The sequence below is a fragment of the Lonchura striata genome, chromosome 12 (genome assembly GCF_050655825.1).
Source record: "Lonchura striata isolate lonStrDom1 chromosome 12, ASM5065582v1, whole genome shotgun sequence".
In the NCBI taxonomy this organism is placed as follows: Eukaryota; Metazoa; Chordata; class Aves; order Passeriformes; family Estrildidae; genus Lonchura; species Lonchura striata.
Window position 1 is genome coordinate 20,317,947 of NC_140714.1, and position 27,543 is coordinate 20,345,489.

At 50.5% G+C, this 27,543-nt stretch overlaps 1 protein-coding gene and 1 pseudogene across 2 annotated transcripts; both read left to right on the forward strand.

Annotated features, from left to right (window-relative positions):
• The first annotated feature begins 555 nt into the window (after positions 1-555).
• On the forward strand, positions 556-16,178 carry LOC144246988 (EF-hand and coiled-coil domain-containing protein 1-like; annotated as a pseudogene). Its single transcript, XR_014958208.1, has 3 exons — positions 556-1,141; positions 2,042-2,448; positions 15,840-16,178. The product of XR_014958208.1 is annotated as an EF-hand and coiled-coil domain-containing protein 1-like (transcript).
• Positions 10,278-15,830, forward strand: LOC146766298 (uncharacterized). The gene is made up of 2 exons (XM_085590178.1): positions 10,278-10,339; positions 12,530-15,830. The coding sequence occupies exons 1-2, from the start codon at positions 10,278-10,280 to the stop codon at positions 13,467-13,469; spliced, it is 1,002 nt and encodes a 333-aa protein (XP_085446304.1). The 3' UTR covers positions 13,470-15,830.
• Positions 16,179-27,543: the final 11,365 nt, after the last annotated feature.

Consider the following 27,543-nt stretch of genomic DNA (forward strand, 5'->3'; position numbering starts at 1 on the left):
CCCCAGCCAAAGAGAGACTAAAGTCACTGCTTTGGGCAGCTCCTTTGAGCGAGTTTAACGCTTACTCTTCTCTATCCCAGACCTCTGTAAAGCCACACAGCAGCACCATAAAGTCACCTCATCGACAGAGCTGAGGAGGTCTGAGCGCACAGAAGGTCGGCTTTCAAGCACATTGGGTTTTTAATTTAGTGGAAGCACTGACTCGTTCACGAGCTTTACTTGTCCAAGTGGATTGTGTGATGCTGCTGTCCTGCTCGCGTTAAAGAGAAAGCAGAAGGGAGGAAGGAGTTAAGAAATGAGAGAGGCACTTGGGGCGCGGGCCTGGCAGACAAACGGAGCGGGGCGGCACCGGGCCGCTTTGCCGGAATCCCTTTCCGTGCCGGACAAAGGCGGACGCGGCTCCGCTGCGGGGCGAGCCGGGCGCTCGCTCGGCGAGCGGCGCTGGAGCGGCGGCGGCCCCGCCCCGCCCGTCCCGCCCCGCCGCGGGCCGGGGCCGAGCGCTCGGCCGGGCGGGCGCTCGGGATGCTCGGGCAGCGCCGCGGGCCGGGCGGGGCGATGGAGCCGCCGGAGGGCTGGGACCCCTACGGGCGGCCGGCCCGGCGCACGCAGTGGCTGGGCAGCGCCCTGCCTACCACTACGGGCTGGAGCGCGGCGTGGAGAACGAGATCGCCGTGCTGGCCACCGGCCTGGACCAGCACCCGCAGGAGATCTCCCACCGCCTGGACCGCGCCGGGGCGGGCCGCATCCCCGGCGAGGACTGCCGCACGCTGTGCCGGGTGCTGGGGCTGGAGGAGGCGGCGGAGCCCGAGGAGTGCGCGGGGCTGTGGGACGGGCTCTCGGCCGAGCTCCCCTTCCGCCAGTTCCACGCGCGGCTCTGCGGCCACTTCAGCACCCGCGCGGGGCCGCGGCTGCCGCCGGGCCGGGAGAGCGAGCACATCGAGACCCCGATCCGCCTGCGCAGCCCCCGCCGAGCGGCGGCCGCCGGGGCCCCGCTGCCCAGAGCGCTGCGAGGAGATGGTGGCGCTGGAGCGGCCGAGGAGCGCATCGCCAGGCTGCGGGAGGAGAGCGGCACCTGCGGGAGCTGCGGGAGGACCTGCGCGCCGCCCTGCAGAGCAGCGGGGCGCGGTGCCTGGCGCTGCAGGTGAGTCCGGGCCGGCTTCTGCACCGGCCTCCCGGGGGCGGCTCGGCCGGGCCCGAGTGCTTCGGGAGAGATGCTGCTCTCGGAAAGTCGGTGCTTATAGCCCCTCCACTGCCGCACCGAGACCGCGGTTGCCTGTTCTGCCTCGGCATTAACTTTGCTTTGCAAAGTTGAGTTACAGGGAGGCTTTAAGGAGCAAGGTATGGCACCGGTGTGCCATTAGCTATAGTTGTGGTGAGCACTCTGTTTAAAGTGTAGGGGAGCTCAGCTAAACAAACCCACGTGTACAATGCTGCTGCTTCTTCTACTGCATGTGCAGTCAGGATGTGCTGATAGCATATGCTGGATGTGCACCACCACAGGGTTTTTCCTAAAGCAAGAACTTCACTTGCAGTAGATGACAGTTCTCTTCACAATGTCCAGCAAGGCAGGTCAAAGACACTTCCACCATTTGTTTTTAAAAAAGGGAAAGGAAATCAGCAGCAGCCATGAAGTCACCAGTCTGAGGTTCCAGGAAAAATGAAAACAACAGAGGAGAGCTCCAGAACACCCCCAGCTGCTCCCTGCTCTCTTCTTCTGAACACAACTTCATTGGAAATCTTTTTCAGCAGACTTCTTGACTCCTGAGTACAGACCATAGTGATGACATTAAAGCTATACAGAAACTTGTGCAATAACATGATAGTGAGTAATTTGAAAATTGAATGTATAGCTAGGTATTAAAAACTACTTTCCAGAGATTGTTTCCTTGTTTTTGTATTTGGCAAAAGGTCAAGTAGCTTTAGTTGCTGATCAACTCTATGTGATTAAAAAAAAAAAAGCCAACAAAGCCCAATCTAGCTACTTTCAGTCTTAATTAAAACCTATCATTTTCTCCCTGCTTTGTGCTCCTGGTCATTGCAGGTGGGGCTGCGGAAGAGCCATGCCAGCCATACAGAAGAAGGATCCTGCTTCATAGGGGGTAAGAGACCATTAACACAGAAGCACTCCCAGACCAAGTGCCTCCAAAGTGTCCTGGAGGAGATGGAGCTCATCCGGAGCTCCAGGGATGGGCAGATTGAAGAAGCCATCAGGTCCAATCAGGAGCTGGAGAAGGAGCTGAAGAGCTCTCAGGAAGCTCTGGTCAGCCTGGAAGACTGCAACCGTAACCTGAAGAGGGAGCAGGCAGAGATGAGGAGGAAGGTGGAAGAGGCCAGACACGCTGTCCTGAACAGTCTTGGCAAAGTGAAGGAGCTGGAAGTGAGAGCTAACGAGGTGCCACATCTGCAAATATACATCCAGCAGCTGGAATCACAACTGCAGCACTACAGGTAGGTTGGAGTCTGACAAAGTGCCTATAAAATCACTGTGCTGGGACACAAGTGAGTTTGAGAATCACTGGTTGGGGCTTATTAGATGTCTCCAAATCACCTTGTAAAATCTAGCCTGGGAGAAATTAGAAGCTGCTCATCCATTTTCTTGGTAGGAGTCTTCAGGAGACCTGGGAGTCTTCCAGGCCAAAGTCAGGGTACTGATCTACAGAGAGCTGAAGTTACTCCTCAAGACACACAGCACAAGAACTCAACATGGTAATGCTTCAAGAAAGCCCCAAAGCAAATTGCTGACAGTTCTTCAGAAACCATTTCCAACACACTTCCTTTTTTCACTGCATTTCCTGGTCCTTAGTCCCATCCCAAGCCAGCTGTAATCAGATGGCTGACCCTCCATTTCATAGAAAGCTCTTCCACTTGTCCTCGGAATTGGGGAAAAGCACACAAGGACAACTTCTGGCCAGTGTTTTGAAACTTGCTGTGACTTCATTGCTTCTTTGCTGACAGAATAGGCAATAGAGGAGCTGAAAGGTTCCTAAACCCATAAAATTAACAGAGTGGGAATCTCAAAGGAAAAACACTAGAGCCAACTAAACCCCACTTTTGTAATAGCATCAACAAATCCTTCCAGAAGTCAGAAAGTTGGTCATTAATTTAATAGTCACGTGCTTTTGTTGCTTTTTATCTCCGACAAAACTCGGACTCACTGATGGTTATTAAGTGTTAAGACATTTCTGCCCAAGTTTCAGACTGACCTATGGAATAAAATCTAGTTTATCTTCTCACTAACCCAAAGCAAAACCATATTTATAGATATATTTTTACTTACAGTACTAAATCTAGTAGTTTAATGAATTGCATCTTCTGAAGTCCTTGCCTTTTCCTAAACACACACTTCCTCTGTTTGCTTATAAGAAGAATTCATAGTGTGTTATTTGTGGCATCATAGCTATTGTATTGTTTAATGAAGTGAGGAAATTCTAAAAATAACCATTTTATCCAGTGTCTTTCTGTCAGCATTGTGTATGTTAATACTTGCATGGTTGGAGAAGATCAAAGAAAATATAAGTATTTCTTTAAACATCTGTAGGATTTAAAAGCCATTGCGAGGACACGTGATGTTTAAGATGGCTGTCAGGGATGAATGACACAACTCCTGGTGCTACAAGGGGTCACACAGCTTGTCAGGGCTGTCACGTTCTCCTTGGCATGAGCACCAAAGATTTAAGATGAGTTCTTGTCCCGTGGAATTGCTTTTCCAAAGTACAGTGAAGGATAAAAAAGATCACCTTGGATCAGGTTTAAAGGCAATAAACTATGTCCACTGGCCTTGCAGAGCAGGAACTTTGTGGGTTACATCAAAACAAAGAGTGTGAGTTTAGAAATGTAAATGATATGCTCCTTGTACAATAACCTTCATTTATAATACTTAGTTTTAAATGGCATGCTCGTTTAAAGTGATTGTCAAGCTTAGGAGTGGTGCTGGACTGACCATTTAGGAAGTACACCCCTTTTTTAGCCCTGTAGCACATTGAGCAGAGGCCCAGGCCAGCTTCCAGCCTTTGAGATTCTCTGTTGGCACAAAGCAGCTGCACCTCCCCATCCAGTGAAACAGCTCTTGGTGTAAACAATTTAACTTAGAGATGCATGATGATAATTGTGTCTTGCATGCCTGTGCTCATATTCCATAACACATGGAATCCCATCGCTCCACGTGTTCCCAGCGTGGCACAGAGGTGTCCCAAGTGGCAGAAAATGGTGAATGAGCAGTGCAGAGCTGTGTGTTAGGGTGGGGAAAGGGTTCAGCAGCAGCTCTGCCCCACACAGCCCTGGCTGTCCCAGCTTGTCCCACTCCCTCTGCTTGCCCACCCTGCTGCTCAGGCAGCCCAAAGGCCTCCTGCTCAGAGACAATCCCTTTCTCCTGATGTGCAGGAGCTGACATCCATGGCTGTGGCTTGGGTGAGCTGCTGGGAGCGCTTGGTGAGGGGAAGAGATGGGCTGGCTGAGGTGTGGAGAGGGAGGGACAGCTGGAGCCCACAGGCTCTGCCTGTCCCTTGGCCAGAGTGTCGCTCATCCTGTTGGTTTAAGTCAGCTTGTGTTTCAGTTGCTCTTATGTGTACTGTTAAAGTCTGGCTGGGTTTCAGTCACCACTCCAGTGAGCAGTTTTCTCCCTTGCCAGGTGCCACACAGAGTTTGTGAGCAGGGTCTGGATTTGGCAAGAGCTAATGCTGCGAGGAAGTGCTGGAGGGGAACGGGGGGGATTTGGGTGTCCTGCAGAAAGCATTGACAATTGCAGGTATCTCTCCTGAGAATTCACCTTTACTGGCTTGGTGAGCCACAGGTTTCCTACAGCTAAAGTCCAGTTTCGTCCAGAGAGACTCATATTCAAGAATGAGTCCAGTCTATGAGCTTTACACACTGCTCCTGTTTATAGTTTCATATTTATAAAGGAAATGCTTTCTTCCTTTAGGCTTAGATGTTCAAAGCTCTTTTAGCATCTAAATCTCTCTTCTAGACCTTCATCTGAGACCTGTTTGCTATCATTTAGATCTGAAATCCCAACCATGACCTTAAGTTATAATCCCTAATGCAGGAAACAACAGTTTGCATTCAGGCAAGAAGGTGTTTAAATACCTGCAAGTGATTAAACATTGTCCTAAATTGGAGTGTGTAATTAAAATCAGCTATTCTTGATTTCATATTCCAGATTCATATTCCTGCAAATCTGTATGACTTAAACATGAACTTTTTCTGAGTGCACAGGTTCCTGTGCCAGGGTTTGAACTGGCCCTGTCACATCATTGGGTTCCTAAACCAGCCTGGTTGATCAAATAGTTCATCGTTCTTTTCTTCAGGTGCCCATCCTGATCTTCCTGCTCTGATCCATGTGTCAGGTTTCTGTCTGGACTGTCTTTCAGCTTTTATTTTTTAACTCCCGGTCAAGTTAGTGAGTCAGCTCAACTTTAAAGGTAAATTTCAGTAAATTCCTTCCTGAAAAGCTTGAGCTCAATTCATTTCAGAGGAAAAAGACGACACAAGAAATTGCATATTTACCATTGGTATTGTATAAAAAGTGTGTAATTGCCAGTGCCTGATGACAGGACAGTTTAGGAAGTCAGGCAAGTCCCATTTTTATGCAATGCCCAGGAATTATTCCCAGAGGGCAAATAATTAACCACTATTCCCTAGTCTCCCTTCCCCCCCCCCCCCCACTAATTCTGCTGCAGCACAAGGTGACACCATCCATGTATTCTAATAGAATCCCATGATTTGTAAGTATTGTTTATAAAAACACCTTACATTGAGATATTACTACAGTGAAAATGTCACATCTATTGCTTTTTTCACCCATTGAGCCATTTGCCGTGTCAGAAAAGGAAATTGGATTGATTTGACAAGAATTGTTCTTGCCAAATATGAGTTCGTTCTGTATTCTATACTACATTGAAGGTGGCTTAGAAATGGATTACTTAATCAAGTGTCCATATTCTTTTTCTCTTTAAAAGCCTTGGAGGGAATAGAACAATTTAACAACCATATTTCTGATCCCAGTGTAAGAAATAAAAAGTGAGGTCATTTAGAATCGAAATAAACTTCATAATAGAGATGTTGACAGAAGGTTTATGTTGCTGCATTAATCAGCAGCACAGTAATTACATAGATCAGTGAAGGAGGTCATAAAATACTGTTGCCTTCATGGAAGACAACAGCGACCTGGTTGCAAGGAACAGCACGGCAGCCCAGTCTCCCCTGGGCCACTCGGGCTAACGACACACGCAGGACACCAATGTGGTGGATGGTCGAAAGCCTTTATTATCTTATGGGTTTAAATAGTCTTGGGGGACTCTGCTACGTCAGGAGGGGTTGGTAGGGTCTCTAGGGTTAGTCAGCAGTGGAAGACTACTGGGTTAGGTGTGGTTACATTCTTTGGGGTAATGGATAACATGTTGCAGGGTGAGAGGGGGATGGGGGTCTTTCTTTCCGTCACATCCCGAAATCTTCCGTTCGCCTGTCCCTATCTACTGCATCTCCCCCCTCCTTTTCATAAATAAAATGAGGTAGTCGTAGATATAGGCACTGGAGTGAGGTACAAACTTGTAACTTGGTGAGGAAAAAAGGGGTTTGGTAAACCTGAGTAAATCTCGCAAGGTGAGTTTTGAAGGCTTTTGCAACTGACTGTATTTGCAGTTTTTGGTTTACAGCATTTGTTGCTGGCCCACGAACAGAATGTTCGCCCATTCTAGATGGGCCTGAACAAACGAGACTAGCTTGTTCAGCAGGCATGGTTTTATGGTAACAGTTAAAGCAGTATTGCCAGTGGACCTACCAGGGCGGAAATTAAAGTGGTGAGCCAAGGTGATTGATTGAACCAGGATTCGAACCAGCTCTGCTGGGTTTCCCTGTCTCTCTTTCTCTAAGCCAGTCTATCTCGGAGTTCTGCCATGGAGTCTTTAACGACTCCCGTATGATCTGCATAAAAGCAGCATTCCTCTTTCAAAGCTGCACACAGTCCTCCTTGTTGCATGAACAAGAGGTCCAGTCCTCGCTTATTCTGTAAAACTACTTCTGAAAGCGAAGAGACTGATTTTTCTAGATAGGAGATGGATTTCTCGATCCTCTGCAGGTCTTCATCGATGGTCATTTGCAGCTGAGAGAGTCCGTGCTGTTGGGTTGCGATGGCTGAGACACCTGTGGCTGTACCAGCTGCTCCCAGGCCGAGCAGCATTGCGATAGTTATACCTGTGATTATTTCTCTTTTGTGGAGTCTGTCAGGTTCTTCGAAAAGGTGGTTCACTTCTTCATCTGAGTGGTACAGGACCCTAGGAACAATCAGAACTTGGACACAGAAGTCAATAGAGTCATTAAATTTGGCAAGGAACACACAAGGACTCACTCCGGATCGCTGGCAAACCCACATCCCAGATGTGGATGGGACCACACACTTATTGGTCTTTCTGTTGGGCTTGACAACTTTAGTGCAGAAGTTGCCTTTCTGCTTTGCTAAAGTTGCATTGCCAAAACATTTGCCTTGTCCTGTGATTTGACTCAGGGTGATTCCTCTGCAGGGAGTGTCCCATCTGCACTGGTCGGGGGCACTGGCTGTGGAGTAACTGAAGGGGGTGTCTAAAGCAATGCCTTTGTAGAAAGGGGGTTTAACATCATAACAAAGTCAACAGGAGTTAGTCAGGTTCGGTTTGGTTTGGTTTCGTTTGGGGTTAGAAAGGTAGCTTCTAGCATATAAACACAGGGGTGTTCCACGGGCTGGTGGAGGGCTCTATGTGACCCTTTTGCAGCTCGAGGTCAACCAGTTCTAGCAAGGCTGCCATCTGAGGCTTTGGCAGGGGCCACTGCTCGACCCATACGGGGTCTGGTGATTTTTAAGTCCGGGACGGCCCTCTCACTCTGTTCACTGGGGGGACTTCTTTGCATTGCCAGTGTTGGGGCCACAGTGCTTGGGGAAAAATCGAGCAGTCTGCTCCTGTGTCTGCCCAAAACTGAAGCCCTATGACATGGGGGTCTTGACTGCCATAAAGGCGGCACATCCCCCACACCTTCGGGGGCTCCTTCCCTATTTTCATGGCCAGGGCCACCCAGGGGTCCCGTTCTGGGGCGTCCCCTGCTGACCCTGCGGCACGGGCGCTACTTGCGGCGGTAGTGGGTACGAAGGTACCGCAGGCTGTGTTGCGAAATTCGCTGGCGAGGGTATGAAGCTGGCTGCCTCCTGTGGGGGTATGGGGTATAAGGGCACCCCGTCCCACTGGGGGTTGGCATAGATGGGCCGCCTTGCATTCGCGGCGGGAGGAGGCTGAGTGCGGCCCGCACGCCCCTTCCCTCTCCTGTTTCCCTGGGGCCGGGACCTGCATTCCTTGGCGAGGTGCCCCTTCCTCCCGTAGCTCCAACAGGCTCCTCTCGGGCGTGTTTGGGGTGGAGGCGCCGCGGCGGGCTGCCATGCCGGGTGGGGACAGCTCATCGCGATGTGACCTGCCTCACCACACTTGAAACACGCCATGGCACTGGTCAGGGTGTGTATGGCTGCCTGAATGGGTGTCAGGTGTTCTTCCCTCACTACATGTCTGATCATGTCAGCCAGGCTGGCTCCGGCTGGCAGGGAACGTAAGATATCTTTGGTGACAGAGTTGCACTGCTGGCGCAAGCAGTCAGCTACCACGGGGCCCTTTGCCTCTGCCGGCAGGGTAGAGGAGTCTATCGCTGCCTGCAGGCGATCCACAAACTGCGTGAAGCTTTCGCTCTCTGCTTGCCTCACGGTGGACCACGGCGACGGCTTGGCTACGACCCGGGAGGCAGCACGAATAGCCTCCCTAGCAGCCCGAGTGGTCGCCCTGACCTCCTCAGCCCGCATCTGTGTGGCTTGTTGCTGAGGCATGATCATATCATCGTGCTTTCCCATAAGCCTGGATAAAGTCAATCCGCGTAGTGGCTGCCTCGCGCCAGATGCTTGGGCTAATAGCTTTGTACAATTATCCTCCCATTCCTGTCTAAACACAATCATTCCGGCATCATCAAGTATCATGCGACCTATTGGCTCAATATCAAAGGGAAGCAGGTCGTCATTACTAAAAAGACCATCGATTAATGTGGAGACCATGGCCGAATTAATTCCTTTTTCTGCAATGGCTTTGACAATTGACTGTACATCTTTTGGGTTTACCGGGGTATATACCCTCTGCTGGTTCCCTTCCGGGCCGGTGATCCTCACCGGGAAGGCTTGTAAGGCAGCCGCTGGGGACCATTCAGCACAGGCTATTTTTATTTCTCCCCAGTCGGTAAACTGGGCTGGTTCGTATTGTGGCTGCTTTTCGGTGCAGCTTAAAGCTTTACTTGGTTTTGTTTTAAATTGCGTTGGCTCTGTTCCCTCTATTTCAGACTCCCAACTGGCTTCCGTCAGCTCTTCCGGGCTGCCGGAGCTGCTGCTGGACTCCCGAGTCGGAAGTCGAATGCCAGCACACTTCCGGGGCTCAGTGCCGTTTTGTGCGGCTCCGACCCCGCTCCTCCCCCTGGGGGTGGCGCCACTGCCGCCCCCCGGGCTCGCCCTGCCTCCTGCAGGGGGGGGTTTCTCCCTTACATGGTGGCGGCGTCAGGCACGGCTGCCGATTGGCTCCGTGCCCTCTGCCGCTCTCCTCCTCTTTCTCCCGCACACGCGCATTAGTCAAACTCCGCACCTCTGGGCTCTTCGTGCCGAGACTGCCCGTGCCCCGCCCCTCCCCTTGGCTGCTGGTGCCATTTTCAAAGGGATACGGGGGCGGTGTGGGTAGGATCTCCTCCCAAGCCGTGGCCTCCGCGCCTCTGGCTTCCCCCGCCTCTGCCAAAAGAACTCTGCACGCTGCTGCACCTCCGGCAGCAGGCCACCGACCGGCGGTGGCGGGGCAGATGGGGAAGCCGCGGATTTTTGGGAGGTTTCCGTGGGGGGTCCCGGGCCCCGGCCCGGGGAGGGGGGCGACGCGCCGGGCCCCCCCGGATCCCTGCTCCCGGGCGGATCACCCTCAGGGGCGGTTTGCGTTGCCTCCCCTACGCCTAGCTTGGGTGTAACCAGTAAACACGTACGCGCTGCGCTCCATGCCTCCTGCTCTTCTATTGCTTTGCGTAGGGCTTTCTCTACTTTGCCCCACACCTTAAGGCATTTGCCGCTGCCTGAGGATTTCGTGTCCTCGGCCAGCATGGCTGTGCATTTTTCCCATATCTCCGGATGCAAAACATCCACAGGGCGTTCAATTGCCCCAAGCTCAAGCAGCCTTGCTATAGCAAGATAAAAGTCTTTGAGCTTACACTCAATTCCCCATTGCTTATGAACCTCACTTACGACCCTGGCGATGGCGTCCATGACGATCGCGGGTCCGGGGACGTGTCCCTCGCCGAGAACACGGTTTCACCGGTCTGGCCGCTGCTCTTGTCCAGGCGACACCCGCTACCCGAGCTAATCTTTCCCAGGTTTCGGCACCAGTTATGTTGCCTTCATGGGAGACAACGGCGACCTGGTTGCAAGGAACAGCACGGCAGCCCAGTCTCCCCTGGGCCACTCGGGCTAACAACACACGCAGGACACCAATGTGGTGGACGGTCGAAAGCCTTTATTATCTTATCTCATGGGTTTAAATAGTCTTGGGGACTCTGCTATGTCAGGGGGGGGTTGGCAGGGTCTCTAGGGTTAGTCAGGAGTGGAAGACTACTGGGTTAGGTGTGGTTACATTCTTTGGGGTAATGGATAACATGTTGCAGGGTGAGAGGGGGATGGGGGGTCTTTCTTTCCGTCAAATCCCGAAATCTTCCGTTCGCCTGTCCCTATCTACTACAACAATGCTATGCTTTGAATCGTCTACCATGCTGTGCAACCAGTGCCAGTCTCGTGCTTTGTTTTCGACTGAGAGTACACGGAAGTTGCGGAATGAAAGTAGCGTCTTTGCTGAAGCTAATGAAAGACTACTTCAGCTGGGCTTATCAGACTTATGTGAACAACAGTTTGTTTATCTACCAAGACTGAGACAAGCTGTGGCACTTTAATTGGTTTCACTCCATGATGAGGGCTGAACTCTAAACCCAGAAGAGCCAGTCCCAGCTTATTATGGGAGGCACAAGAAACAGTAATGGAGAACTGAGTTTCCTCCAGGGAATGAAAGGCAACAGAGAGCCCATTTCAGGGGAGGTCCCACAGCACTTAAGGTCAAACACAGAGAGAAAAGCAAATGAGAAGGAATCGTGAGGAGAGCCCAGCTGTGAGCCCAGAACCACAGAAGAAGGCAGCAGGGACACTGGGGCCATCAGGTTTCTGCCAGGAAGCACTTCTGACTAGCCCGTGACCATAGCCAGACAGCTTTTGAGTATCATCTCCAAGGAGGGAGAGTTCACAAGCACCCTGACAGTGCTTGGTCACCCTCACAGTAAAAAAAAAGTTCCCCAATATTCTGAGAGACGTTCTGTGTTCTGGACACCCCTGAAAAGAGTCTGGCTTCTTTGTACCTTCCCTTCAGTTATTGGTATACATTGGAAAAGATCCCCTATAGAGTCTTCTCCAGATTGAGCAGCCTGGAGGCAGCACTCCTAGCCTGTCTTCGTGGACCCTTCATCATCTTCTGAACCCTTACTGGACACTCCAGAATGTCCATCTTTACTTATGTGGGGAGCTGCACACTGAACAGACTGCTCCAGTGGAGTGTCACCTCTTTTGACCTGCAAAGTAGACTGAGAAGTAAGAAATGCCTTGCGTTGGTTTATTTCTAAAACAGAACATAGGGCTGAGTATCATCAGTGTAACCTGTGAATTTATATTAAAAATATGGCATTAGGATGTTGCTTGAGTGGAGCAGCCATGTGAGATGAGCTGCCTTAGAAGTTTTCATTTCTTAGGGCTGGAGTTTGTGTCTTCTGGGTGTGGAACCTGAAAGCCCCACGTAGTCACTGGGGAGTCATTGTGACACCTGTGACAACAAGCCTTCTGGATGCTTGGGGAAGCCCCAAAAGGCCACAGTGTCTGGCCTCCTCCACTGGGTACAGACATCTGAATGTGGGGGAAGAAAAAGGGCCTCCATCCCATTGTCTGCTTTCTGAAGGCACAGAGAAGATTTGCTGCACAAGGATCCTGACAGGGTCTAGGGTGCTGGTCCCAATCTGCCATGCACTCAGGCTCTGTCTGCAGCTGCTGAGAGGCCAGGAATTCCTCTCCCAGTGTCCCAGCTCCTGCCTGCACATATCAGAGAGGTCAGTTACCATCTTGCCTCAAGAGCTAGAACATGCCAAGACACTCAAGTGTTTCTCATCTGACCCAGGATGGTCCCTGGCATTGGTGGCAGCCCAAGTGCTGTGCTGAGGCAGAGTGGGCAGTTCTTTAATGCTCAACTTCAGTAGCTTTGCTGCTGGCTGCAGACTGTGTCATCAGCACCAGGAACCACACCAGCTTATCTCTTTGGTTTGCAGGGCAAAATAGCCTCAGAGGAAGACCTGGCAGAAAGCAGCACCTCTTCCCTGCTGCCAGCACCATCCAGGTGTCCCGGGCTGCACGTCCAGGTGCTTCTGAGAACCAAAGGTGCTCAATCTGCTGAGTTGGCATTAATGACTGAGCCTCCGTGAGCTGGCATTGGCGCCCTTTCTGTTATTACTGCGTGGTAGAGTGGTTCCACAGAAGAGTGGAAGGCCTGATACGCCAGTCACCTTTCCCACATACATTCCACAAGGTGAGAGACAGTAACTCTGAGGTGCACTCTATGGAGGAGTCCGTCAGCTCTGCCAGCCATATTCAAGGAGAGCGAGCTGGGTCCCGCTCTACAGAAGGATGTCAGCATCATTCTCCAGGACGACAGCACCACAAGTCTTGCAGCAGAAGCTGTAGTGGTAGCCGTGGTGGCAGCCGCGGTGGCAGCCGCAGTGGCAGCTGCCGTGGTAGGGCCCAAGAGAAGAGCCAAAGCAGGTATCCAAGGAGGCATCACAATGGCCGCACCAGGGTCCAGCAGGCCCAGGGCTACAGCCACTCAAGCAGCAGGAGACAGCGGCAGAGCAGGGCTCAGAACACTGCTCGTGACAAGGGCCAAAGGACCCAACGGCAAGTCCGTGCCCCCTCAAGGCGGCGTAAGCGCCGTCAGCAAGAATACCAGGTTTCTTTCATAGAACCGAGGGCAATAAGGAGACGATCCCGGCAGAGGTCACACAGATCTTCCAGCCAAAAATTGACGGAGTATCTAAGGGAGATGGAACGTGATGAGGGACGAGCTCTAAGGCATTACTGGTACATCCGTGCCTCTTCAGGGAGGAGCAGGCACCAACAGCAGAGGCGCCGGCTTTCTTACAGAGAACCACAGATGACAAGGAGCCGAACCCCACGGAGGTTCTGCAGCACGCTGCCCCTGATGGAGAATCCAAGGAGGATGGAATGCTATGACAGACAGACTGAACAGGGCATCCATGCCTCCCCAAGGAGGAGTGAGCACCTTCAGCAAGGACGCCAAGCTTCTTTCATCGAACCACAGATGACAAGGAGCCAATCCCGGGGGAGGTCCCGCAGCACACAGTTCTAAACACTGCGGGAGAATCTAAAGAGGGAATGTGACATCTCAAACTCCTTGGAGTGGCGTGAGCACCATCAGCAGAGACGCCAGGTTGATTTGACTGAACCACAGGTGACAAAGAACTGATTCCATGGAGGTCCTCCAGCCATGCTGGGCACAACCCTGGCAGCATACCCACCCAACAGTGGAACTACTGTATGCCCTGTTACCAGTGTCAGGAATGATACTACTTTAGACAAAAACAGCCCCTACTAACAATTGCAAAAATAAAGTCAAATCAAATGCTCAAGCCTGGAGCTAAGGCTCTATTCTCCATCAAAAAATGCATCTGAAAATCCAAAGACATCCTTGCAAGGCCTTTTCAGGTTAGGAGGATAACAAGCATGAAACTTCAGCACTGCTTTTGTCATTCTGTTCTGTGATACCCACTTGTGTATAAAAGGGGGTACTGAACATTTTGTATGGGGGTGCCTTTCTCTCTATATTGGGTTTCCACAGTGTTTTTGTGTTTTTGCCCTGGTACCAAAGACACCAACAACTTATTAGGAAATCTCTTGTCCTTCCACACCTGTCTTCTTATGCTTTATCCCAAACATCCCCCAGAGTAACTTCTCCTGTTACCACTCTTCTCACAGTGAAGCAGTGAAGAGTGAAGTCAATTTACAATTACTCTACCTCAAAGACACTGCCTATAATGCCAATCCAAATCTAATGCCTGGTACAAAGCCTCTGAAAAGATTTTCCTTCTCCTTTAAAGACTTTAAAAATAAACCCCAAAGCCTTCACAGAGAAACCGCCCCCATGCTGTATCCTGCACAAAGCCTCAGGTTTAATGCCCAGCATGTCACTTAAGGCTAGCGGCTCTTCAGACCATGGCCAAAGACTACAAAAGTCATCAAAAAACAGTTCTGCACCAAGAACTGTTACTTTCAAGACTGGAGGGAAAAGAGTCTTCTCAAAAGACTGGAGCAAGACGAACTGTATTCAATTTTTGTATTGAACTACAGTCAGATGTTACTGTGTATACTCCTCACGTCACTCCATGACTAGTACAACCACAGAAAAGAAGCATTAAGACAGTCCCATGAAGGAATCCAGGCCAGGATCAAGCTGCCACCTTGCTTGCTCACAGCACTGACACACAGCTAGTTCTTTAGCTGAAAATTTTTACTTGCCAACTGCAAAAACTATGGTCACCTGCAACACACACTACAAAAACAGAACCAATGCCTTTAGTGATATGTTGCACTCATTGCATCCCTCAAGCTTATGCTTAGCTTGTTAGTTTTCTGTGCATTTCTGATAAATCCCCCAAAGGAAAAGACGTAGCTGCCACATGGACAATTCACTTGTGGAAGACAAACCCGGCTATCCATGAGCATGTGGAATCATTCAAACCTTCCCATGTCATGAAATCTGCAGAGGCTTTCTTAGCTTGAGTGTGTTTTGAGTCACAAAACCACAGAACAGCAGAAAAATTAATTAAGAAATAGAAAAGTAAGGACAAATAGAACAATGGTCTGTGTATTAACGCTTGCCTAGAATAACACCCTAAGCTACAGAAAAGTATATCTAGCAAGATAGTAGGAAGTTCTAAGCTTACTAATGGAGCTCTGTACATTGGGTTTTAAGGCTTAAAATGCAAGTAGGTATTGTATTGGAAAGAAGCAAGCATTTTTTAGAGAAAAGGTACGTGCTGCTTATAGTGGTTGGATAAATCTATTGTCACTATACTTTTGCTTTGTATGACAGGTCAAAAAACTTTCAAAGTATGTTGTAACATTAAGTTCTTTGTCTGCTGCCAGGGATGTGAGCAGCTGGCATCTGCCCATTGTCACAACCATGTAATGAGACTGATGCTAGAAAAGAAACAGGTCAATTTGTGTTCCTCAGCAGTCCTATCCCATTTCTGATTTGTACATAGATCCCCGGCCAGCAATATGAAACATCTTCCACAGTATTCCAGGTAGAGTCTCACCAGAGCAGTGTGGTGCAATCACCTCCTTCAACCTGCTGGGCACTGTGCTTTGGATGCACATGGCTGGCTCATGTCCAGCCTCTCATCAGGCAGCAGCCCGAAGTCCTTCTTGGCTGGGCTGCTCTCCAATCCCTTCATGCCCCAAGCTGTGAGATCAGCTGGGCTGGGACTGTGTCACAGCCCTTGGACAGAGCTGCTGGGCAGGGTGTGCTCCCTCCCAAAGAGGGCAGATCCCATTCCCCACAAAACTCCCTGCTCTCCAGGCCCCTGTGCAGCTTTGGCCTTGTCCTTCCACATCTGGATCCCACGGCCTTACCCGACCCCCTTGCAGCACCCAGTTCCCACAGAAAGAGGGGATACCAGCACACCAATAACTGGTTCTGGTTTTTGCTCCCTTCTAGATTGGGATCCTGACTTGGATGTTTGGAAATGCTGCTGAATGATGGCCTGAAGATTTTGCCAGATGCTGAAGGCAAGTTCTCAATGTACCTTTCCTGACAGAATAATTAATGTCAATGTGGCAAGAGCTCTCTTCTACAATTTCCCTTAAGTTCTTTTGAAGGTTGATGGATTCAGGAAAATTTGTCCCGCTCTTTTCTCAAGCCCTGAGTGATCCCACAGCATTGCTGTCAGTGGGAGGAAGGAGTATTTAGCTGTCCATCTTCCATCCATGTGCAATGCCGGAGTGTCATTCCGTGTTCTGTGCAGCCCCAGAGAAGAGCAGAGAGGGAAGGGGACGGGCCCCGGGCTGTGCCCCGGGGCTGAGCCTTTCACAGCTCCTTTGCCAGCCCCAGGGAGCCTGAGCTGCTCCTGCTGCTGCTGCCAAGCCCTGGCCCTGGCTGGGGCTGGGTTTAGAGCTGCTGGCAGCTCCAGGGAGTCCTTTCTGCCCCGACTACCCCGCAAGGAGCTCCTTCCATCCCAGTGTGGGACCACCACAGGCTCGTGGTGCCCCTGCCCCTGCTCCTGGGTGGAAGGCAGAGCTGAGGGAGTGCCTTGGAGGGCACCAATCACCCAGGGGCACTCACTGCCACTGCGGCCTGAAGGAGATGTGCAACACCTTTCTGTTAAGGTCCTCCTAGAGAGATGAAGCAAGACATAGGAGACAAGAAATCCCTGGAGGCAGCCAGATATCTAGACCAGATGCTGAGTGATCTGGAGAGACGCCGTGGTGGGTGCATTTCCCTCCCCCTTCCCCTGGGACTTAGCAGCCAGGGCCTTTCCCTGCACATCTGGACAGGCCGTGCCCGGCACAGCGGGAAGGGATCCATGGCAGCCTCGCTGCCCCGCTGCTGCTCTCACGGCTGCAGGGCTGTTTCCCAGCCTGGCCTGGCTGCAGCTTCTCCCCAGCCTCTGCAGGAAGGCATTTGGCACCAGCTGACAGGACATTATCCACCTCTTTGTCACACATTGCTGGGAGCAGAGCAGCACAGCACAGAACAATTACGGCATGCAGGCTCAGGGCTTTGGGTACTGAGCAGTCCTGTGCCAAGGGACAGCATGGTGCCTGCAGGCCCCAGCTCTGGGGGAAAGAGAGAGTGAGAACATCCTGGCCCTATCCACCCTACTGCCAGCTCAGCAGTGGAAAATAGTGATGGCTCACACTCCCCATTGCTCCCACAAATGCGGCTGGCACCTCAACATATGCTGAGAATATCTGGAAAAGCATGAAAAGAGATTTTTGTTGGGGAACACCTTTTTTGATGAAGATTACAGCCATTGTGGCTGGAGCAGCACTCTGCCTGATGATGTGCTCTGCCCGATTCTGGTATTGCTGGAAGAGAAAATGGAGACTGTTTTGCTGGTCTCCACCTCAAAAAACTTCCTTTAAAGGTTGCTGGTAGTCAGGGAAGATTCCCAGTGAGGCTGCAGTGGAGGATGCTGGTAGACAGGGAAGATTCCCAGAGAGGCTGCAGTGGAGCTGTGCCCTGTCCATGGCTGTCCAAAGAACTCTGCTGAGGGTTCTGCTGCTGCCCAGTGCTTTCCTTGGCCTCTCCATTGCTGGGCCTTGTCCTGGGGGGCCGCTGGGGCTGCAGCCAGTGCTGGCTCCCCCTGAGGCTGCCTGGCCAGGAGCAGCCCCAGGGGCACAGGGCAGAGGCACAGCAAGGTGGGCAGGAGAAAGAGCGGGGACGAGATTGCCCCTGAAAGGCAGAGGCGCTCGGGGCCCTCTCCTGGCCAGGGAGCTGCCCAGAGCCGTCCCCTGCTCGCCGGGGCCTCGAGGGGCAGCTGTGCAGCTGGGCCAAGGTGTGCCAGCCGCTCCAGCCGTGCTGGGGTGTAACACCTTCTGGCAGCCCCTGGGTATTAGAGTGCCGGCTAACAATCCCCCGGAGCGGCCGGTGGGTGTTAGGAGAGTGGCTGCCCCTGGGTCTCTACTGAGATTGCCAGGTAGCAGTGTGTGCAGCGGCAGGGGTCACGCTTCCACTATGGTCACGCTTGCACTGTGGTGCTACGAGGAGCCAAGACAAAAGGATAAAGGAGAGGACGCTTGTATGCAGTCCAAGGAGGCTACATTACCAAAACAAGTCAAGAACAAGTGCCGAGGCAAATGGGAGCTGGCTACAACTTATAAAGGGTGTGGGAGTGAAAGGGTGGCAACATGGAATAACCAATGGAGACAGAGTACAGGGTGATTACATCATGGGTTATAACCAATGGGGAAGAGAAAGGGGAGGGGAGAAGCCTCAGAAGACCAACCAACTAAAAGAACAGGGATGATTGACAGAGAATTTTCAAGAACCAAATGGGGGTGGCTACAATGACAGACAGGGGAGGTGGGTAGCACAACTTGGATTGACACATCTATTTAAGGCTGAAAGGGGAGGAACAGGAAGATTGACACTCTGAATGACAGCTAAGTGTAGGGGAAATTTAGGAGTGAACAACCTGGAAGAAACCATTATGATGGCAAAAAATAGGGGGTACCAGGAATATACCAACCAATATTTCCTAACATTGAACTTCTAACTGATATAATAAATCGTTGTAGCAACTTCCAAAACACGCACCACCACACTGGGGAGCCTTGCCAGCTCTGGGCCCTGCTGTGCAGGAGGGTCCCTGTGTGCCACTGGCAGCTGGGGCCTCAGCCACTGCTCTTTTCCAGAGGAGCACCAGTGCATCTTCAGAAGAGGAGCCTAACCACTCAGGCAGAGAGAACTTGACCCGTGTTCCAGAGCTGCTGGACCATCCTGAGCCCTTCCCAAAACCCACCCCTCCACAACGAGACCCTCTGCCCCTGAGCCCCCTGGCCCTGCTCCCCTGCTATGACTGAAGGTGGGCAGGCCCCATCTGCCAGGGCAGGGCTTGGCCCACGTTTTATGTTCAAATAAAGAAATTGAGTTGTCAGCGATATGTCCAGGTGGTTCCACCAGCACAGCCCACCCGGCAGCAGCACTGGCTGAGCTCCATGGGCAGGAGCAGCCGTGGATGCCCACGGTGTGGGCAGGCAGGAGCCAGGCAGGGGCTGCTGTGACCGGCGGCGGGGCCCCGAGGGGCGGGGGGAGCCCATGGGGCGTCCCTGGGCTGAGGACACATTTCCTTCAGTGGGATCATCTGGGCCTGGGCTTCATGAGGAACACAGGGATATTCTGGGGTCTCTGCTGAGCTGTGCAGGGATCCCTCATGAGGCACACAGGAGTATTTATGGCCTCTCCTAAGGTGTGCAGTGATCCCTCATGAGCTGTGCAGCAGCAGGATAACCTTGAGGGGGTTTTTTCCTCTTCTGAGCACAGCAAAGGGACACTTGGCCAAGTTTATTCAAAGCTGAGATAAAATAACTTATAAACCTTTGGGCCCACTGTCCCTGAGCACAGAGCCTTGTGCCTCGGCCTGATGGTGCAAAAATCCTCCCAACATCCCTCTGTTTACAAAAATCAAGGCTTTGTGCTCATTAATAGGAAAAGCTCTATGGGTGGCCTGCAGCTAATATTCTTTTGTTGGCTAGACCCCAGTCCCTACTCAGGTCTAAATGGCTGACCCAGACCCAAGCTGCTCTTAGGACTGATTTGATCAAAGGCACTGAAGCTCTTTGACTACAAATTGTCCGGGAAAACAAGCACAGGAACTTGGCTAATGTCCGTGACAAAACCCGAGTTGAACCTTTGGGGCCAGCTCACTGCCGCCTCCCCCTACCCTTTCATTTTGAATTGATTTAATATTTGGAGTGCCAGTTCTTGGATGACATGGGCCTTCATCAAAATACTGCTTGGCCTCCTTGTGGTAAACAGGCAAAATGAAATTAAAAGGAGGCTGATGGCTGTTAAAAAACCATGTGCCTGTTTATTAAAGCTTAGAACAACAGAGGACGAGGCCTCAGGGTAAGCCGAGGGCCTGCGCGCCAAGCCAGAGGTAGCTCTAACAGTGCTGTGTAACAAGGTGTTCCTGCGGACACGAGGTGCCCTCGAAAGAGCCCGGGTGCTCCGCACCCAGGGATTTTTAAAGTCTCCTGGGGGTGCTTGATTGGTGAGCTTTGGATCCTCTGGCCCACTGGCCCTTTTCTGGGTCGCTGGCAGCTCTGTAAGATGGTGCAGTCCTGACCAATCATTTTGGAACACAGCAATCTTACTGGGTGGCTCGTTTCCCAGTCGTAGTTCCAGTTGCTGTCATCACACCAGGATGTGACTTTTCTAGAAAATTCTTACACTTGCCCCTTCTTGACACCCCCCTTTCTCTGTTTAGTAGCCATATGCATACACTTAAACAACTGTACATTCAACTCAATAACGTACCATATTAATTATATGTCAACTCATTATATTCATTAACATTCCATAACGGCATATAATTAACCATCAATAACTCTGCCTATGAAAGTGAATTTATTTCTACCATCCTGGGTGTCTCCCTTTGTGCTCCCAGTGCTTCTGGTCTGGTTTGGCTGAGATATTTGTCCATTAAGCTTCTGTGTCTGTTTCCTATCATTCCAGTGCTGGGCCCTTTCCCGCTGCTTGGCATTTAAATACTCTGATTATTTGATTGGATAACTTACATCTTGCACTTTGTCACATTATATTGTGTTAATCCGACTCTGTCCTATCAGGAGTTTCTGGAACACATTTCCAAGCCTTCCATCTGCAGCCCAAGGGAAGCTGTTTCTGTCTTGCATCACAAAACTGCCAGGTTTTTTGCAAAGACAGCCGTTTACAAACAATATGTTGTGTGCATTAACATCTGAGGGGCTGCTTTCCAAGGCAGACCAAAAACCCATGAACAAACAGCAAACCAACCAAACAACATATTAAAACCAGGTACTTCCTTTTTAGCTCTTGCTTTCAATGTTTTCCAAGCCGGCCTCCTTTTCCACTGCAGTATTTTTCTTTGCACAGAAACAGATGTGACTTTGCCAGATGATGTGACTTAACAAGGAAAACACAACTCACACACAATGGATATATTAAAGCTAAACATGCAGACTCCCGTTATCACAATCATCATCATTTATTTGCTGTTCATTTTTATGTCAGATTGTTTTCAGAAGGGTGAGAACAGTATCTCAGGTCCCCAGCTAGTTTGATGCTGTAGCCACTTACTATCTCCTTTTTCATTAGCTGTCCTTCAGGTAGTTCCTCTGCCCATTGGTTGCTCTTGTATCTCTGCCTCCTTCACCTATTTTTATCTTTTTCTGCAGTTGTGGGGATGTTTCTGTTGGTTTTGTTTTTTTTCTTGGTGCTTGTTTTGTTTGCCTGTTTTATTTGGTCACAGTTTTGCTTTTGTTTTTTGCTTTTTGGGTTTTTTTTCATCAATCTTAACAGTAGAAATGACCTTGTGATTTGTATGGTGAAGTTTTGATACACAGGTATTGCACGTAAAGGTTGTTTATGTTTTTAAAAATTATCTCAGACACAGACCTGCAAGCCCCTGTGATTGGAGAACTGAGTGCTCTCAGACAGCAAATTGTGCATGAACAGGAACCTTGTAGTTCCTATCTCCATTACACATGGCGAAATGTAAAGTGTTTGGAATGGTGCCAGTTCTAGCCTTTCTTTTGCCTTCTTTTGCTGCCGTGCCATAACACCGTGCCAGAGTCCTCAATGAACTCGGTTCTCCCAGGATGGGGTGTGCAGGGAGGATCCCTCAGCTCGTGTGTGCACCTGGTGTGCACCAGGCCAGGCACGTGGCCGTCAGCCACAGCCAGCCTCTGTCTGCAAAGAGAGCAGGGAGCTGCAGCTCTGAGGAACTCCGGGGTTAGGGAGCAAACAGACCAAATCCCGAATTCATATCAGTCACTTCACTTGAGTATTGTCTGCTGATAGGTTTTTATCTTCCTGCCCAGGGCTAGAAAAAAAGAACGCTGGCAGGTTGCTTTAGCTATGAAGTGAAGAGACTCCTCTCAACAGGTTCTAGGGCTGTTTCTTGTTTGAACTAAAACCAGAGCAAAACTCTTCTGTTGGTCACATCAAACCAACATATGTTTCATGACTCTGTGAAAGACGTAAGAGTGTAAATATTATTTCATATTATTGTACCTACAGCTTTCTAATTCAGCCATGAGGTAATGAGGCCATCATTCACTATATCAAATAACAGGAAAAACCTCTGGAAAAGCAGGTTTTTTTAAAACTAAGATTGTTAAAACTAAGTTTTAAAAAAGGGAAGGAAGTCCATGAAGAAAACCATGTAGAAAGAATGCAGTTATTTAAACGTCTCAAAGCCCTTTGATAATAGAGCCCTGAACCCCTGTGATGTGCAATGCAGCCTCGGTGGTCCCTTTGAGCCCAGAATTGCCAAGGGTCAAGGCTGGGATGAGCCTTCACCCAAAACTGGCTCCAAGACTGAGTGGGAATCAATTCAGAGCAGAGCTCACATAAAGTGCAAAGCCTCAGGGCCAAAGCCAAAGCTTCATTGGTTGGATTTCTTTAAACACTGCAGTGGACTAAATTTGCTTGTCACTGTTACCATGAAGCTTTACATGAACTAGTAAAAAAGCAGTGTCCTGTCCTGAACTGTGTTGCCCAAACACTGTTGAGAACTTGCTGTGCCTCTGCCCTGTGCCCCTGGGGCTGCTCCTGGCCAGGCAGCCTCAGGGGGAGCCAGCACTGGCTGCAGCCCCAGCGGCCCCCCAGGACAAGGCCCAGCAATGGAGAGGCCAAGGAAAGCACTGGGCAGCAGGAGAACCCTCAGCAGAGTGCTTTGGAGAGCCATGGACTGGCCACAGCTCCACTGTAGCATGACTACGAGTCAGGCTACCTGTGCTATGCGCAGAGGTACAAGAAAAGTGGGGCGAAAAATCAACGACTGACAATCTGATCTCATAGAGCTTCCTGATGCCAAGATAGCAGCCGATCAGCACAAGTGGCACAGTGATCAGTATCACCACTGTGCCTATCATGCAGGACCGGAGCACATCCCGGGGGCAGACAATTCTTGGGAAGCGCATTGGATCCGGGGCATATATTCCTGTTTCAGTGATGATGTCTGTGGGAGCAATGGGGAGCGTGAGCCCGCGCTGTGCTGCACTGCTGAGCTGGCAGCACGGTGCATACGGCCAGGACGTTCTCTGTTTGCCCAGAGCTGGGGCCTGCAGGCACCTTGCCGCCCCTTGGCACAGGCTGTGCCCCCCAACAAAGCCCAGCAGGCTGGCAGGAGAGCCCGGGGCCAGCGCAGCTGCTTGGGCCGTCGCTGCTTGGAGGGACAGGGGCCAAACCCATCCCTGAGCAGCCCCTGCCAGCCCTGGCCCTCCCTGCCCCGTGACAGCTCCCCCAGCCCCAGGGGAGAGACCATCATAAAGTGTACAGCCAGCAAAGAGATCGTCCCTGTAATTGTGTGCTGCTTTTCTTCTCTGCTGCTGGTCCCAGAAACATCCCTCACACTGCTGGAAATGCCCACACATGGTCTGATCAGTCCCTATGGTTTTCCAGTGTGCTCTCCGAAATTTTTCCAACAAGTCCACCAATAAATTCCAGCTTACGTCTGTGAATTGCACACTTGAGTTTCCTTCATTTTTTCTCAATACCTGGAAGTTCCTGTATCTAGTAATGGCCTTGAGGATCTCTGATTCTATTCAATCATGGTTTTTTGTATTGAGACAGATGAAACAGCCTTATTGGTTTTGGTTTTGCCAGGTCTGATTTTTCTTTTAGCATGATGGTTTGCTTCTTATCTACATGTAAACTTATTTTTATTTATATTTTCTTTGTTCCCCAAGCAGTTATTTTGACAATTTGTCATTCACTTCTTAGTTAATGTTCCAAATATGAACAATTCTGATTCGCTTTTTCTAGGAATATAAAGATCTCTGAAAGCTGTATTTTTAATTTTGGTGACACTCTCTTCCCCCGCTCCCAGCTTTCACAAGGGAGTCATCCTTTCTGAAACATCCACTGCCAACTTTTACAGTGATCCATTTGGAAACATCCCTGAGGATAGGTAGAGTTATTTGGGAAGTGCTTGGCTTAACCTGGCTAATGGATTATTATTTTTAGTGCTATAAACCTGCATTGCTTCAAGATTCACCATCACAGTCCTTATTTGTGGTTCAGTGCATGGATGCCTGTCTGAATTAAAACAATGTTTGTGATGCAGCTGAAGAGCTTAGACCTCAGAGATTAAAATTCTTGGGAGGAGGAAGAGGAAGACAGGATAAAATCCTGTTTCAATGGCTGTTTCGTCAATCCTAGGATGCCAGAGGTATGGTAGAATACACCTGTCCTCAAATGTCATTTAATTACAGAAAAATCCACAGCAGTGCCAGAAACCAGGAGAAATTACTCGACACTGTGCCTCACAATTCATCAACATTAATTCTAGTGAGACGTAGGACTTAGTTGCAGTCTGATTAGAGCAAATCAATATTGTGTGAATGGCAAGAAGAATTTGCTTGTGAACAGATGAACATGTCCCTCTCAATAATGAGCAAAATTTGTTTTTACATGGAAGGAAGTAGACAGGAAGCAGTGCAGTATTTGGGTTTTATCCAGTGATAAAATGGGGCAAGAAGCTGGAACAACTTACCTGTTTTACAGAACACAAGTACTGATTCAGCCAATAGTACACCCACACAACAAAGCGATCTTCAGGACATTCCTTTATTTCTTAACATGGAATGGGCAGAAAAATGCTGGCATTTATCTGAACTGGAAGCCGTGTTCCTCTCCTGTTTCTCCTTGAGCACACTGTGTGTTATTTGCAGACTTCACTGCCCAGCCCATCAATCCTCTCTTGGCCATGTGCTAAATGGCACAACTACCAAAATACAGGTGCCAGCATAATCAGCCCAGCACTAATCCAGCACTGCTTTGATGGTGCACAGGAGCACGGAATGGCTTGGGTTGGAAGGGACATTTAAAGGCCAACTCGTCCCATGCCCTGCAGTGAGCAGGGACAACTTTAACTAGGTCAGGCTGCTCAGAGCACGAGCTTGAATGTCTGCAGGTTTGGTGTCCACATCTATGGGAAACCTGTGCCAGGGTTTCAAAACCTACAGTGCAAAGAATGGGTTTCTTTTGTCTAGTCTGAATCGACCGTCTTTTAGATTAAAACCAATCCCCCTCGCTCTGGTCACAAAAGGCCTTACTAAAAATTCTGTCCCATCAGTTTTGCAAGCCTCCTTAAGGTACTGAAAGGCAGCAATCAGGTCTCCCTGGAGTCTTCTCTCTTCCAGGCTGAACAGCCCCAGCTCTCCCAGCCTATCTCCAAAGCAGAAGGGCTCCAGCCCTCACAGCATTTTGTCCCTCCTCTGGACTAGACCCAACAGAACCATGTCCTTCCTGAGTTGGGGACCCAGAGCTGGATGCAGTACTCGGCTGTGGTGGAGACGGAGACAATGCAAAGCAACACGCTCCATTTCCAGAAGGCTTCAGAGCCTGTTTTTATTCTAGCATGCATGCTTTTTCTACATTCTGACAAAGCACATAAGTTTACACTTGACTCACTGGTCAGAAGAGACAAGCAAAGTACTTATTGGAATAAGGCAGTTGCAGGTTTCTCTTATTCATCCTTCTTTCTTTCTTGGTTTGTATGTCAACGCCCTTGGTAGAAAATTCTTCCAGGGGTAAACATGGATTCTCTTATCAAACTTCTCTGTGGCTCACCAAAGTCGCTGTAAATTGTGGGAATCATTAAAATTAGAGGGTTTTGGGGAAATTGCAAAAGGCAGGCCTCAGAGACAGGAGAACTGCGACTAAAGCTAGGCAGTAAGACTTGTCAGCAGAAAAATTATATAGGAAGTAGAAAAGTAAGGACAAATTGAACAATGCTCTGTGTATTAACACTTGGCTAGAATAACTCCCTAAGCTACAGAAAAGTATATCTAGCAAAATATTAGGATGTTCTAAGCTTACTAATGGAGCTCTGTGCACTGGGTTTTAAGGCTTAGAATACAAGTAGGTATTTTATTGGAAAGAAGCAAGCATTTTTTTAAGCAAAGGTACGTGTGCTTATACTGATTGGATAAATCTATTGTCAGTATGCTGTTGCTTTGTATGACTGGTCAAAAAACTTTTAGAGTATGTGGTAAGATTAAGTTCTTTGTCTGCTGCCAGGGATGTGAGCTGCTGGCATATGCCCATTGTCACAACCATGTAATGAGACTGATGCTAGAAAAGAAACAGGTCGATTTGTGTTCCTCAGCAGTCCTGTTCTGTTCCTGATTTGTACACAGACCCCCAGCCAGCAATATGAAACATCTTCCACAGTATTCCAGGTGGAGTCTCACCAGAGCAGAGCGGTGCAATCACCTCCCTCAACCTGCTGGGCACTGTCCTTTGGATGCACATGGCTGGCTCATGTCCAGCCTCTCATCAGGCAGCAGCCCCAAGTCCTTCTTGGCTGGGCTGCTCTCCAATCCCTTCATGCCCCAAGCTGTGAGATCAGCTGGGCTGGGACTGTGTCACAGCCCTTGGACAGAGCTGCTGGGCAGGATGAGCTCCTTTCCAAAGAAGGCAGATCCCACTCGCCCAGGCATCTCCAGCCTGAGGTCACAGCAGGCTCTGGGGTCACAGCAGGCTGAGGTCAGAGCAGGCTCTGAGGTCACAGAGGTCCCAGAGCCCCGTGGTTCCAGAGCACCACCACGCCCGAGCAGGCAGTGCTTGAGCACAACTGCTGTGGCAGCAGGAGCGGTGGCAGCAGTGCTGGTGACATTACGACAGTGGTGGCAGCGAGAGTGGCGGGACTGGCACAGGGCAAGGCACCATGGCCCTTGCTCTGCGCCTCCTCCTCCTGCTGCTCCTGGCCGTGGCCCTGCCTGCCAGGGATGCCAGGGCTGCTCCGCTGGAAGCGTGGGGAGCAGGTGAGCCAGCAGCCTGGCTGCCCTTTCCCGGGACAGTGCTCCCTGCTCCCTGGGAAGAGCTGGGAATGGATTTCCCATGGGCTTTAGGGAGGGTTTCCTCTGTGGGAGGGAGAGAGCCCCCATGGGCCTTGGCTGCCCCAGTTTCCACTCCAGGGATGTTGCACAGGGCAAGGAAATTGTGTGGAGAGTGGCCAGGAGCCAGCCCAGAGCTCGCCAGGCCACTGTGCAGCTTTGGCCTTGTCCATTGCCACCTGGCTCCCACAGCCTTGCCTGAGACCCTTGCAGTGCCCAGTTCCCTGAGGCCAAAGGGGATCCCAGAACAACATTGAAATGGGTCTGATAGGGGTTCCTTTCTAGACTGGGATGGTGACTTGGATGATTGGGAAATGCATGTGAATGATGGTTTGATGACCTTCCCAGATGCTGAAGGCAAGTTCTCAATGTACCTTCTGTGACAGTATAATCACTGTCAATCTGGCAAGAGCTCTCTTCTACCATTTCCCTTAAGTTCCTCTAAAGGTTGATGGATTCAGGAAAATTTGCCCCGCTCTTTTCTCAAACCCTGAATGATCCAATAGGATCACTGTCGGGGAGGAAGAAGCATTTAGCTATCCATCTTTCACCCATGTGCAATGCCAGTGTCTCCTTCCCTGTGCTCTGTGCAGCCCCAGAGAAGAGCAGAGAGGGAAGGGGCCGGGCCCAGGGCTGTGCCCCAGGGCTGAGCCTTTCACAGCTCCTTTGCCAGCCACAGGGAGCCTGAGCTGCTCCTGCTGCTGCTGCCAAGCCCTGGCCCTGGCTGGGGCTGGGTTTAGAGCTGCTGGCAGCTCCAGGGAGTCCTTTCTGCCCCGACTGCCCCGCAAGGGGCTCCTTCCATCCCAGTGTAG